The 13,783-nt window shown below is 62.2% G+C and overlaps 1 protein-coding gene across 3 annotated transcripts in view; it reads right to left on the reverse strand.

The window, feature by feature from the left end:
- The window catches only part of ADAM33 (ADAM metallopeptidase domain 33), a 37,888-nt gene extending 25,675 nt beyond the window's left edge, over positions 1–12,213 (reverse strand). For all 3 annotated transcript variants that reach the window (XM_084204437.1, XM_084204436.1, XM_084204435.1), the window contains exons 1-3: positions 12,078–12,213; positions 9,163–9,245; positions 489–565 (exon numbers count right to left, since the gene is read on the reverse strand). In XM_084204437.1, coding sequence (XP_084060563.1) covers positions 489–565; positions 9,163–9,245; positions 12,078–12,195 — 278 coding nt within the window. In that variant the 5' untranslated portion in view covers positions 12,196–12,213. The remainder of the gene's footprint in view (positions 1–488; positions 566–9,162; positions 9,246–12,077) is intronic.
- Between the last annotated feature and the right edge of the window lie 1,570 nt (positions 12,214–13,783).

Genomic DNA, 13,783 nt, shown 5'->3' on the forward strand with positions numbered 1-13,783 from the left:
TCGCTGGGCCAGGGGCTCTCAGGGCTGAGGCAGCAGTTTGGATGTCCCCAGGCTGTGTCTCCATGCTGTGTCACCAGGCTGTGTCCCCATGCTGTGTGTACCCCCAGGGCAGTTTGGATGTCCCCACGCTGTGTCACCAGGCTGTGTCCCCATGCTGTGTGTACCCCCAGGGCAGTTTGGATGTCCCCATGCTGTGTCCCCATGCTGTGTCCCAGTTCTGTCCTTGTCCCGGGCTGGTTGAGTGGCACAGGGCACAGGGGACAGGTTCTGCTGCCACCTGCATCCAAACTGAACAGAGAAGGAGCCCAGAAGGAGCTGACCAAGGTGGCAAAAGGAGATTTCAGCCCAAATGGAGCCACACGGGGCTGTGCCTTCCCTGCTGGCCAGGCTGGCCACAACGCTGCCAGCCCAGGCAGGGGTGCCCCGTGCCCCCTCCCCAGCCCCCTCCCCAGCCCCAGCCCCCTCCCCAGCCCCAGCCCCACACTCACTGGTTCCTCTCCAGCACCAGCACGAGCTCGCTGCCCTCAGCTGTCACAGCCACCTCTGCCCGGGCAGGTGCCACCACCTGCGAGGAAAGGAGGGATGGGCTCAGGAAAGGCCCCTGTGCCCAGAATGTTCCTCTGCTCCCACTCCAGGTACATCCCAGCCTCTCCTCCCCAGGTGCGCTCCACCCTGCCACGGGAAGGTGATCTCCCTGAATTCCCAGCCAGCAGGGATCCAGGGGATCCACAGGGGGATAACAGGGGATCCACTGGGGATCCACTGGGGATCCACTGGGGATCCAAAGGGGGATCCACAGGGGGATAACAGGGGATCCACAGGGGATCCACATGAGGATAACAGGGGATCCACAGGGGGATAACAGGGGATCCACAGGGGGATAACAGGGGATCCACTGGGGGATAAGAGAGCATCCACTGGGGGATAACAGGGGATCCACAGGAGGATAACAGGGGATCCACTGGGGGATAACAGGGGATCCACTGGGGGATAACAGGGGATCCACAGGAGGATAACAGGGGATCCACAGGGGGATAACAGGAGATCCATTGGGGGATAACAGGGGATCCACAGGGGAATAACAGGGGATCCACTGGGGGATAACAGGGGATCCACTGGGGATCCACAGGAGGATAACAGGGGATCCACAGGGGATCCACAGGGGGATAACAGGGGGATAAGAGAGGATCCACAGGGGGATAAGAGAGGATCCACAGGGGGATAACAGGGGATCCACAGGAAGATAACAGGGGATCCACAGGGGGATAACAGGGGATCCACAGGGGGATAACAGGGGATCCACTGGGGGATCCACAGGGGATCCACTGGGGGATAACAGGGGATCCACAGGAGATTCAGGGATGCACTAGGCAGCAGATCCCAGCTCTGCTGGCAGCAGATCCCAGCTCTGCTGGCAGCAGATCCCAGCTCTGCAGGCAGCAGATCCCTGCTCTGCAGGCAGCTTCCCCAGGGAAGGGCAGAGCAGGATGGACCCAGGATGAGGAGCAGCACCAGGAGCACCCTGAGCAGGGTCCCCGTGTGCTCCATGCCAGCACGGCTCTGCCCCGCTGCAGAGGCTGGTCCAGGGAAAGGGCCCTCAGCCCTGGGAGGGTCGGTGCCCTGGGGGGATGGAAATCACCACCAAGGCCCGGGCACCGGATGAGGGCCGTTAAAAATACCTCAGAGCAGCGGGCAGAGAAAGGAAACACTGACTCAGCTTCCCCAGGATGCCGGTGGCTTTACTCATTCCCTCTCTCCGAGGGCGTTAAACGGGAACCTGGCTCTGGAGCCAGCCCAGCACGGCCCAGCTGTGCAGGCCAGGGTGGGCCAGAGCCCCACAGTGCTGCCCCTCCCCGTGTCCCCACACTGTCCCCAGCGCTGGGGACACCAAGAGCCTGCTGTCCATGGCCCGGGTTGTCCCTGAGCTCCGAGGTCCCCCTCAGTCTGTCCCCATCCATGAAGCACACAGCGAGCCCAGCGGGCTGCCAGCCCTCGGCATCCCCACAGGACCCCATCACCTGCCATGGCCCTGGGTCTGGCCAGCTTTCCCTGGCTCTGGAAGGAAAGGGGACAGGGGAAGGAGCCACCCCTGGCTCTGCAGGGAAAGGGGACAGGGGAAGGAGCCGTCCCTGGCTCTGCAGGGAAAGGGGACAGAGGAAGGAGCCACCCCTGGCTCTGCAGGGAAAGGGGACAGAGGAAAAAGCCATCCCTGCCTCTGGAAGGAAAGGGGACAGAGGAAGGAGCCGTCCCTGCCTCTGGAAGGAAAGGGGACAGAGGAAGGAGCCACCCCTGCCTCTGGAAGGAAAGGGGACAGAGGAAGGAGCCACCCCTGCCTCTGGAAGGAAAGGGGACAGAGGAAGGAGCTTTCCCGGCAAGGCCCCGGCTCTGGCTGCCCATCTCTTGGCATCCCATCCCTGCAGCTGGAACACAAGGAACCAGCAGGGAGGGGCAGAGCTGGGTGATTCACAGCCCGGGATGAAGCAGAGGTTAAATCCTGATTCCTGCGGAGTTGGCTGTGCTGTTGCTCCTGCAGCCCAGCCCCCCAGCCCTGGCTGTGGGGGACACCAGGGGAGCCCCGGGTGGGGGGGTCTGTACTGCCGGGGACTCTGTTCCTGCACATCCACCCCGAGGGCAGCCCCGACAGCTGCTCAGGCTGCCCGCGGCGTGGCTGCGGCTCCGAGGAGCCCCCGGGCTGAGCTCCGGGTCCAGAGGGCAGCGAGGCGCCGCTCCTGCCGGGTGGGATGCGGGGATGGAGCCGGGAACGGGGCTGGAGCCGGGATGGAGCAGGGAACGGGGCTGGAGCCGGGAGCGGGGATGGAGCCGGGAATGGGATGGAGCCGGGGACAGGGATGGAGCCGGGATGGGGCAGGGAGCGGGGCTAGAGCCGGGAGCGGGGATGGAGCCGGGAATGGGATGGAGCTGCAGCCGGGCTGACTGAGCCCCCCTCCGCCTCCGGCTCCGTGTGCCCAGCTCCAAAAGAGGCGAGCAGCGCTCTCGGAAAAGAAGCCCACGGCAGAGGGAGGCGAGGCCCGGCTCCGGCACCTCCCGGCGGCTCCCCCGGCCCCGGTGCCCGGCCCGAGCGGGCCCCGCCGGGCAGCGGCTCCGGCCCCGCTCCGGCGGCGCTGGGAACAGGCGGTATTTTTGGAACACGATCTTGTACAAACATCGCTCTCTGGCCAAACATGGTCTGTACATTTTTCTCGCCGTTTCCCTCCTTTCCCCCGCCTCTTGCCCTCCCTTTTTTTGTCCCCGTCTCTGATCTCCCCAGCACCCGCTCCCTGCAGCCCTCTCCTCCTCCTCCTCCCCCCCGAGTCCCGGCCGGCTCATTCCCGGTTTAGAATTCCCCAGCAATTACTCCCTGCCTGCACTCGAGAGCCGTTACTGGCAAAATGCTCTTTCCCAGCTGCCGCCTTAAAGGGAACGTGCGTGTCCAGGGTTCTCCGGCGCCGGCAGCTCCCGCCCCATCTCCCGGGCTGCCAGAGGCTGGAGAACCAGCGGCTGCCGCGTCTCCTCCCCGGGAGGGAACGCGCCACAAGCTCTCCTCCTCCCGTGCCTCAGTTTCCTCTGAGAGCTCCTGGAGGAGCAGTGGGGAGCAGGGGATGGGTCCTGGTGGGAGCAGGGACGGGCCCAGCCCAGCTCCTGGAGGGATCAGCACAGTAAAACCAGAGAAAGGGGAATGTGGGCAGCCCTGGTGCCAGGCAGGAGCCCGGCACCCAGCCCCGAGGGCAGGCAGGGTGACTGAACACTGCTCCTTGTGCCTCGGGCTGGCAGGGAGCTGCCCCAGGGCTCCTGCCAGCATCTCACACTGGAAATGATCCAAGGGCAGCTTCCTCCTGCCCTCCAGCTTCCTCCTGGCTCCAGCATCTTCCAGGTTCCAATATCATCCTGGATTCCAGCATCATTCCAAGGTCCAGCATCATCCTGGATTCCAGAACATTCCCAACATCATCCCAGGTTCCAATATCGTCCCTGGCTCCAGCATCATTCCAAGGCCCAGCATCCTCCAGGGCTCCAGCATCATCCCAGGCTCCAATATCAGCCTGGGCTGCAGCAACTTATCAGGCTTCAGCATCCTCCCAAGGTCCAGCATCACCCTGGATTCCAGAATATTCCCAACTCCAGCATCATCCCACGTTCCAATACCATCCCAGGCTCCAGCATCATCCTGGGCTCTGCCATTGTCTCAGGCTCCAGCATAATCCCAAACTCCAGCACTGTCCTGTGCTCCAGCACATTCCAAGCTCCAGCAACATCCCAAATTGAGTGTCATCCCAGGGTCCATTATCCTGGCTTCCAGCGTCATCCCAGGCTCCAATATGATCCCGTGCTCCAGCATCACCCCAGGCTCCAGCACATTCCAAGTTCCAGCTCATCATCCTGGGCTCCAGCACATTCCCAGTTCCAGTATCATCCTGGGCTCGCATGACCCCAGGCTCCAGCATCCCCACGGTCCCAGCATCCCCAGAGGCTCCAGCATCCCCAGAGGCTCCAGCATCCCCACGGGTCCCAGCATCCCCACGGGTCCCAGCATCCCCACAGGCTCCAGCATCCCCACAGGCTCCAGCATCCCCACAGGCTCCAGCATCCTCACAGGCTCCAGCATCCTCCTGGGTCCCAGCATCCCCACAGGCTCCAGCATCCTCACAGGCTCCAGCATCCTCCTGGGTCCCAGCATCCCCACAGGCTCCAGCATCCCCACGGTCCCAGCATCCCCACAGGCTCCAGCGTCCCCACAGGTCCCAGCATCCCCACGGTCCCAGCATCCTCACAGGCTCCAGCATCCCCACAGGCTCCAGCATCCTCATAGGCTCCAGCATCCCCACAGGCTCCAGCATCCTCACAGGCTCCAGCATCCCTATGGGTCCCAGCATCCCCACAGGTCCCAGCATCCCCACAGGTCCCAGCATCCTCACAGGTCCCAGCATCCCCACAGGTCCCAGCATCCCCACGGGTCCCAGCATCCTCCTGGGTCCCAGCATCCCCACGGGTCCCAGCACCATCCCAGGCTCCTCCTGCTCCCCGATCTCCTTTCTCCAGCCTCCATGAACAGAGTGCCCAGTCCCTGCCAAGGCTGCAGGACCCCCCTCTCAGCCCTGGCTGCAGGAGCAGGTGGTGGCCCCTCTCCAGGCCATCCCAGCACAGCCAGTCCCACAGGGGCTGGGAGGGGCTGGAGTTATGGAATTGCAGCTGGGATGACTCTGCCTGGCCGGGCCCCAGCCCGTGGCTGGCCCAGGGACCCTCCAGGCCCAGCTGGAGTCTGGTTTTACTTTTCACTCAGAGAAACCCCAGTGCTCTTTGCAGAGGGCTGAGGGGGTTGAGCTGCTCTTCCCCATTTCCCCACAGCTCCTATCCCAGCCATCCTCCTCATGCAGGCTGCCTCCATCCCTGCTGGGAAGCTCCTGCTCCAGGAGCAGGCTCAGAGAGCACTGAGTTCCCCGAGGAATCACCCAGGCCAGGGGCCAGAGCTCAGCTCCCAGCCCAGCCATCTGCTCAGGCAGCTCCCCCAGGCCCTGAGCTCCCAGGGAAGCTCCCAGAGCCCGGATGTGACAGGGAGCACAGGGATGGAGGTTACCAGGGATGCTCCAGGAGGATTTGCTGATGGGATTTGCAGCTGCTGGAGCAGCTGGGCTGCACCAGGGCCTCCCCAGGCAGCTGAGTGCCAGCACTGAAGCTTGAGAAGGTGCCAGCACTGAGGCTTGAGGAACACAGCTTGGGATTGCATCACTTGGCCAACACCAGCAGGACCCAGGGACGGACCTCTCACACCCACTGCTCTCTGGAAAAGCACCCCTGGGAGCCAGGAGCACCCCTGGGAGCCAGGAGCACCCCTGGGAGTCAGGAACATCCCTGGGAGTCAGGAACACCCCTGGGAGTCAGGAGCACCCCTGGGAGTCAGGAGCACCCCTGGGAGCCAGGAACACCCCTGGGAGCCAGGAACACCCCTGGGAGCCAGGAGCACCCCTGGGAGTCAGGAAGCAGGGCAGCCAGGCCCAGGGGGCAGGGCAGGGTTTGGGCTGGTTCAGAACAGAAATGGCAGGGTTTGCTCAGGGCAGCCACAACTCACACAGAGAAAAGTTGAGAAGAACAGGAAGAGAAGGGGAAGAGAAGGGGAAGAGAAGGGGAAGAGAAGGGGAAGAGAAGGGGAAGAGAAGGGGTAAAGGGCTTCTCTGCAGGGAGCAGGGCAGGGAGCTCGGCACCTGCAGCACATCCCAGCCACCTCGGGCAGCCTGATCCTCCCCTCCCCTCCTGCTCCACACCTGGGAGAAAGCAGTTCCAAAGGGAAGGGAAAGAGGCAGGGCAGAGCCCCAAGGCTGAGCAGGATCCGGGCTGGGACAGGGCACTCTGAGCCCCAGGGCTGGGTACCCTAGGGGAATGCCTAGGGCAGAGTGCTGGGCACAGCCCCATTTCCAGCTGTGGGCACAGCCCCATTTCCATCTCTGGGCACAGCCCCATTTCCATCCCTGGGCACAGCCCCATTTCCATCCCTGGGCACAGCCCCAGTTCCATCCCTGGGCACAGCCCCATTTCCATCCCTGGGCACAGCCCCAGTTCCATCCCTGGGCACAGCCCCATTTCCAGCTGTGGGCACAGCCCCATTTCCTTCTCTGGGCACAGCCCCATTTCCATCCCTGGGCACAGCCCCATTTCCAGCTGTGGGCACAGCCCCATTTCCAGCTGTGGGCACAGCCCCATTTCCAGCTGTGGGCACAGCCCCATTTCCATCTCTGGGCACAGCCCCATTTCCAGCTGTGGGCACAGCCCCATTTCCAGCTGTGGGCACAGCCCCATTTCCAGCTGTGGGCACAGCCCCATTTCCATCTCTGGGCACAGCCCCATTTCCAGCTGTGGGCACAGCCCCATTTCCAGCTGTGGGCACAGCCCCATTTCCATGCCTGGGCACAGCCCCATTTCCATGCCTGGGCACAGCCCCATTTCCATCCCTGGGCACAGCCCCATTTCCAGCTGTGGGCACAGCCCCATTTCCATCTCTGGGCACAGCCCCATTTCCATCCCTGGGCACAGCCCCATTTCCAGCCCTGGGCACAGCCCCATTTCCATCTCTGGAGGGCTGGAGAAGCCCCTGGCAGCCCGGGCAGCCCTTGCCCCCATCCCGGGCAGGGGCAGGAGGAGCAGGCTGCGGGCAGCTCCATCCCCGGGCAGGGATGGAGGATTCCGGGGGGTGCCCGGGCTGGAAGCCACCACCCCGCGGGCTGGGATGCTGCCTCCTGGCACAGCTGGCATCCCCACAGACCTGGTTATTTCCAGGATCTCTGCTGGAGGGCAGCAGGAGACGGGGTGGGGACGGAACGGACTAAATTGATCCTAAAAACACGAGCGTCAGCAGTCCCGGGACAAAAGGGCCAGGGCGGGCTGTGTCCCGTCCCTGCCTGGTCGTCCCCATCCCTCCCCCAAAGCCTCCCCTGCAGCACGGCCCGGGCCCCTCTGCCCTCCCTCCCTGCCCCGGGAACAGGAGGCTCCTTGTTCAGCCCGGCGGGGGCTGCAGGAGCAGCAGATGGCAGGAAACACGCGGGACCTGCCCAGCCACCCCAGCCCGGCGTGCCCGACCCCCCGAACCCCCCGAACCCCCGGAACCCCCCGGCTGCGGCTTGCACCCCCGGCACCGCCCGGGCACCCATAAATAAAGGAGCAGAAACGATCCTGCCCTGCCACGCGTTCCCCGGCTCAGGCGGCTTCAGCTCAAATATAGACAGAGCCGGGGCTGCCGCCGGGGAGGGGACATTTCTGCCAGCCGGGGACATTTCTGCAGGCCGGGGACATTTCTGCAGGCCAGGGACATTTCCGCAGGCAGGGGACATTTCTGCAGGCAGGGGACATTTCTGCAGGCCAGGGACATTTCTGCAAGCCGGGGACATTTTTCCAGGCCGGGGACATTTCTGCAGGCCGGGGACATTTCTCCAGGCCGGGGACATTTCTGCAGGCCGGGGACATTTCTGCATGCCGGGGACATTTCTCCAGGCCGGGGACATTTCTGCAGGCCGGGGACATTTCTGCATGCCGGGGACATTTCTCCAGGCCGGGGACATTTCTGCAGGCCGGGGACATTTTTCCAGGCCGGGGACATTTCTGCAGCCGAGCACGGCAGCCACACGGGCAGTTGCAGCTCCCGCAGGAGCAGCCAGCCCAGGTTCCCCTGGAGAGCCAGGGCAGCACAAACCCCTCTCCCGAGCCCGGCCTTTGGCATCGCCCGGCCCGTCTCAGGTGAGATCCAGCGGAGGCCCCTCCAGAGGCGTTCTCAGCCCCGCTCCCAGCAGAGCAGCCCCTCGGAGCCGGGCGGCAGGGAGGGGGTGACAGCCCTGGCAGGAGATGTCCTCTGCTCCCTGCAGGGCGCTGCTCCCAAACCTGGAGCGCTTTCCCTTGGCTGCTCCTCCTATCCCGGCCAAGCCAGGACTGACAGATCACCTCCAGCTCCTCCCTCCCAGCTCTCCAGCTCCCTTCCACTCACCCTGCGGCTCCTGGCCATCCTCCTCCTGCCCAGCACTCATTAACACCACGTTTAATTAATGCACTGCTGCATCCTCTGCTTTCCCTGTTCATCGCCTGAGGGTGGTGATGGATCCTGAAACTCCCCAATCTGCTCATAGATCCTGCAACTCTCAACCTGCTCATGGATCTGAAATTCCACACCCTGCTCATGGATCCTGAATTCCACATCCTGCTCATGGATCCTGAAATTGCACATCCTGCTCATGGATCCTGAATTCCACATCCGGATCATGGATCCTGAAATTCCACACCCTGCTGATGGATCCTGAAATCCACACCCTGCTGATGGATCCTGAAATTCCACACCCTGCTGATGGATCCTGAAATCCACACCCTGCTGATGGATCCTGACACTCCACACCCTGCTGATGGATCCTGAAATCCACACCCTGCTGATGGATCCTGACACTCCACACCCTGCTGATGGATCCTGAAATCCACACCCTGCTGATGGATCCTGACACTCCACACCCTGCTGATGGATCCCGAATTCCACACCCTGCCCATGGATCCTGCAGCTCCACACTCTGCTCATGAATCCTGACACTCCACACCCTGCCCATGGGCCCTGCAGCCCAAGGGCTCCATGGTGTCCCACCAGGAAGGCTCATGGCAGAGGAGGGAAGGAGGAGGGAGGGCTTTGGGAGCTGCCCTTACCTGTTCCTGCAGGCTGACGGCTCTGCGGGCACGGCCCCCCAGCAGCCAGTGCGGGGTGACCCGCTCTCCGTGGGACTGTGACCCTGGGGAGAGAGGAGAGGGGAGAAAAGAAAGAGAGAAGAGAGAAGAGAGAAGAGAGAAGAGAGAAGAGAGAAGAGAAAAGAGAAAAGAGAAAAGAGAAAAGAGAAAAGAGAAAAGAGAAAAGAGAAAAGAGAAAAGAGAAAAGAGAAAAGAGAAAAAAAAGAGAAAAAGAGAAGAGAAGAGAAGAGAAGAGAAGAGAAGAGAAGAGAAGAGAAGAGAAGAGAAGAGAAGAGAAGAGAAGAGAAGAGAAGAGAAGAGAAGAGAAGAGAAGAGAAGAGAAGAGAAGAGAAGAGAAGAGAAGAGAAGAGCTGCTGAACAGAGCCTGTGGGAGCTGCAGCTCCTGCACAGCCACGGCACAGGGACAGAGCTGAGCACCAACACCCAGAGCCTCCTCCAGGGGGTTTCAGGGGATGGACCCAGCCCTGAGTCACCCCCTCCCCAGCCCGGCCCCCCGCCACTGGCTCAGCCTTAGTCCTGGAAGGCCCCCGGGAGCATTGCTCCCAGCCAGGTCCCAGAACAGGGCCCCAAATCCCCTAAATCTGCCCCCTGGAGAAGCGGCTGGCATGTGGGAGCTGGGGCTGCCCCGCATCCCCGGCACTGCCCCGGGCCAGGCCGGACACTGGAGCAGCCTGGGGCAGCGGGAGGGGTCCCTGCCAGGGCAGGGGTGGCACTGGGTGGGCTCTGGGCTCCCTTCCCACCCAAAGAGCTCCGTGGCTCTGTGGTTGATGGGCAGTGTGGTTCCACCACCCCAGGCCAGCTCGGCACCAGGGCTGGGCTGCAGCGGGAGCTGGGAGGGCTGCGGCTGCCAGGGCTTGTCTGAGCCATCCCAGCCCCCCCGGGCAGGCAGCACGAGCCATTCCTTGGCTCCATCCGAGGCAGACAGACTTTCTAAGATTATTTTTTTCCTAAACAATGTGGCTGGATTTGACTGCAGCGCAGGGAGCAGCCACTGATGACTTAAGCCTGGATGACAACAGAACAAAAAATTACAATCTGAAGCTGCTGCAGAGAGGGGACGAAGCTGAACAAAAATGTCAAGGGTTGGGCCACCTTGCCAAGCCAAATGTTGTCAGGGAGAGCTTGGATGGAATGATCTTCCCCAGCGAGTTATTTACTCAGAAAGTGGAATAACAGGGCTCAGGGCTCTCTGATTTTATAGCTTGTTTTGGTTCCTCGTGCGGAGCTCCAGGGCTTCGGCTGGAGGGAAGATGAAGTTTTTGAAAAGACAAAAGAAAACCAAAGGTGGAGTAATGGGCTGGGAGTTGCGGCTGGAGCTCGATGGGATCAGGTCACCCCGCCCGGCCACCTTTGTCCCCCGGGAGCGCCCGGCGCTGTCGCCCGAGGTATTTAATCAGTGCCATTAAATATAGCCTGGAATCAGATTCCAGGAATAACTGCAGATAAGGGGTGGCACCGTCCCAGCTTCCTTCTCCTCACCTCCTCCCAGAGCGGGAGCCAGGCCCTCCGCCCCAGCCGCGCACGAGCTCCTTTTCCCTGGGGAAACTGAGGCACGGGCTGAGCCGCGCCGGGGGAGCAGCCCCGGCGGGGTTTGGTGCCCTCCCGTTTCAGAGCAAAGCAATAAATCCCTCTGGGTTTAATTCCCACGGGGAGGAGGGCAGGGAGCGGTGCCTGCCCGGCCCCAGCCCTCTCCCACGCCGGCTGGGGAGAGGATGGGACACGAGGGGCGGCTCTGCTGGGCCGGGCTTCGGCCACGAACCAAAAATCCCTCAGCTGGGAGATTTAAGAGATGAGATTTAAGTTACGATATTTTAAATTTCCCACTGTTTTGTTTGTAGTTTTTGCTGGGAACCTGAGAGACTCAGAGCACGAGACGGGGCCTCCAAAATCTAACTCAAATAAACCCAAACGTAGCGCAGCAAGGGTTTCCCACACCCCCCTTCTCTGGATTTCCTGGAAAACATCGTTCCCAGCCCTTTTAGGGAGCGCTGTGGGGAGCAGCGCGGTCCGGCCTTTGGGATGCGGGCACCCCGAGCTGCGGGGCTGGGGGAGCCCCGGGGGAGCCCCGCAGAGCCCGGATCCCACCGGAGCAGGAGCTTCCCCTTCTCCTCTTTATCCAAACAGAGCTTTGGCCCCGCCGCCCTCCCCGCTCCTCTCCCAGCTGCGCGGCTCTCTTGGAGCTGCTGGAAAACTTCTCTCAGCAGCGGCAGCCGAGAGCCCGGCAAAGCTCGGAAGTGAAAAAAGCAATAACGAAAAATGCGCTCGGGTAGAGGAACATCGGCCCCGACTTCTTGGAATGGTTGGGGAAGGAAACAGGGATGAGGAAGAGGCTACAGGCGGCCGAAGGGAAACTGGCAGCCCCTCTCCTCCTCCGGCTCCCATTTAGAAAGCGATGGGAGCCTCGGGGAAAGTCTGGATTTCCTCACGGACGGAACGAGCCACGTCTCACGGCCGCAGGGCAGGGCAGTACAGACCCCGAGTCCTGCCCGAGAGCCGCGGCCGGGGCTGGCACGGCACGGCACGGCACGGCACGGCACGGCACGGCACGGCACGGCACGGCACGGCACGGGGGCTCGGGGATCACCCGCAGCTCCGGGCCCAGCCCGGGCACCTCCCGGGCTCCGGGGGTTGGAGCGGCCCCGTGCCGTGCCCGGTGCCAGCCCGGACCCTCCGCGGGCAGCGGGACCGGGCCGGGAGCGCCGGGAGCGGAGCGGAGCCGCAGCGCGGGCTCTGGGGGCTCCCCGGGGGCAGCGAGCGCAGCCCGGACCCCCACTCCCTCCCATCCTATCCCCTATCCCATCCCCATCGCTATCCCATTCCCACCCCATCCCTATCCCACCCTGTCCCATCCCAGCCGCGCCCCCAGCCCCCCTTACCTGCCGGCCCCGCCCGGCCCCGCGGGGGGAGCCCCAGCAGGACCCCCAGGAGGGCGAGGTGCAGCCCCCAGCCCTTGGCCGAGCCCCGGCGGGGCCCGGGGGGGCCCGGCCCGGCCATGCCGCCGCTCCCGGGCTGTCACCGCCCCGACTCGGCGCCTCCGGCACGACCTCCTCCTCTTTATGCCGCCGGGTCCCTCCCCCGCCGCGGAGCCCCGAGCGCGGCCGGCCCGGCCGGGGGGCGGCGGGGAGGGGGCGGCTTTGTTCGCCCTTATTTATTGCTGTGTTTCTTGGCCCGGCCCGGCCGCTTAATGAGAACCAGACCCGCGGCTCGGCGGCTCCCAGGCTTCCCCCGCCCGCCGCGGCTCCATCCACCAGGCATCAGCATTCCGTTCATTCGTTCGTTCGTCCGTCCATCCATCCATCCATCCCTCCATCCATCCATCCTCCATCCATCCATCCATCCATCCATCCCTCCCTCCCTCATTCATCCATCCATCCATCCATCCATCCATCCATCCATCCATCCCTCCCTCATTCATCCACCCATCCCTATCCATCCATCCATCATCCATCCATCCATCCTTCCATCCCTCCCTCCCTCATTCATCCACCCATCCATCCACCCATCCCTCCATCCATCCATCCATCCATCCATCCATCCATCCATCCATCCATCATCCATCCCTCCCTCCCTCTCTCATTCATCCACCCATCCATCCATCATCCATCCATCCATCCATGCACCCATCCCTCCATCCCTCCCTCCCTCCCTCATTCATCCACCCATCCATCCATCCATCCATCCATCCATCCATCCATCCATCCATCCATCCCTCCATCCTTCCTCCATCCATCCATCCATCCATCCATCCATCCATCCCTCCATCCCTCCCTCCCTCCCTGCCTCATTCATCCACCCATCCATCCATCCATCCATCATCCATCCATCCATCCATCCATTCATCCATCCATCCATCATCCATCCATCCATCCACCCACCCAACCATCCAGCCATCCATTCATCATCCATCCATCCATCCATCCATCCATCCATCCATCCATCCATCCATCCATCCATCCACCCACCCAACCATCCATCCATCCATCCATCCATCCATCCATCCATCCATCCATCCATCCATCCATCCATCCCTATCCCTCCATCCCTCCATCCCCTGCACCACTTCCCCCCTCTCTCCGCCCAAGGAAATCCTGGGGTGTCCCACAGCTGCCTGCACAAGGAGACGGGGGAAAAGTGATTAAAGCAATTCAATAACTGCACATATCCCGCCCCAGAGACAGCTCTGTGACCCTCAATCTGCTCCACAGTTGTTGTTATTGCTAATATTAATTATATTCATTATTAACATCAGTATTTTATATTAATTAATATAAATGCTATTAATAAAATTTGAATGCAATTAATAAAAATGCTATTAATTATAGAATCACAGAGTGGTTTGAGTGGAAGGGACCTCAAAGCCCAGCCAGTGCCACCCCTGCCATGGGCAGGGACCCCTCCCAATATCCCAGGTGCTCCAGCCTGTCCTTGCACACTTCAGGGATGGATGTGATTGACATCATCAAGCCAGACCCGTCAGAGCAGGAGCAGGGAGTGTGGGGATGAGGGATGCTCACTTCCCTGCCTGCACACACTCCCAGCCCCTTGGGCTGCCTCCCTGGGGCCAGCCAGCTCTCCCTGCCAC

The sequence above is a fragment of the Fringilla coelebs genome (assembly GCF_963513975.1).
Source record: "Fringilla coelebs genome assembly, chromosome: 4".
NCBI classification, from domain to species: Eukaryota; Metazoa; Chordata; class Aves; order Passeriformes; family Fringillidae; genus Fringilla; species Fringilla coelebs.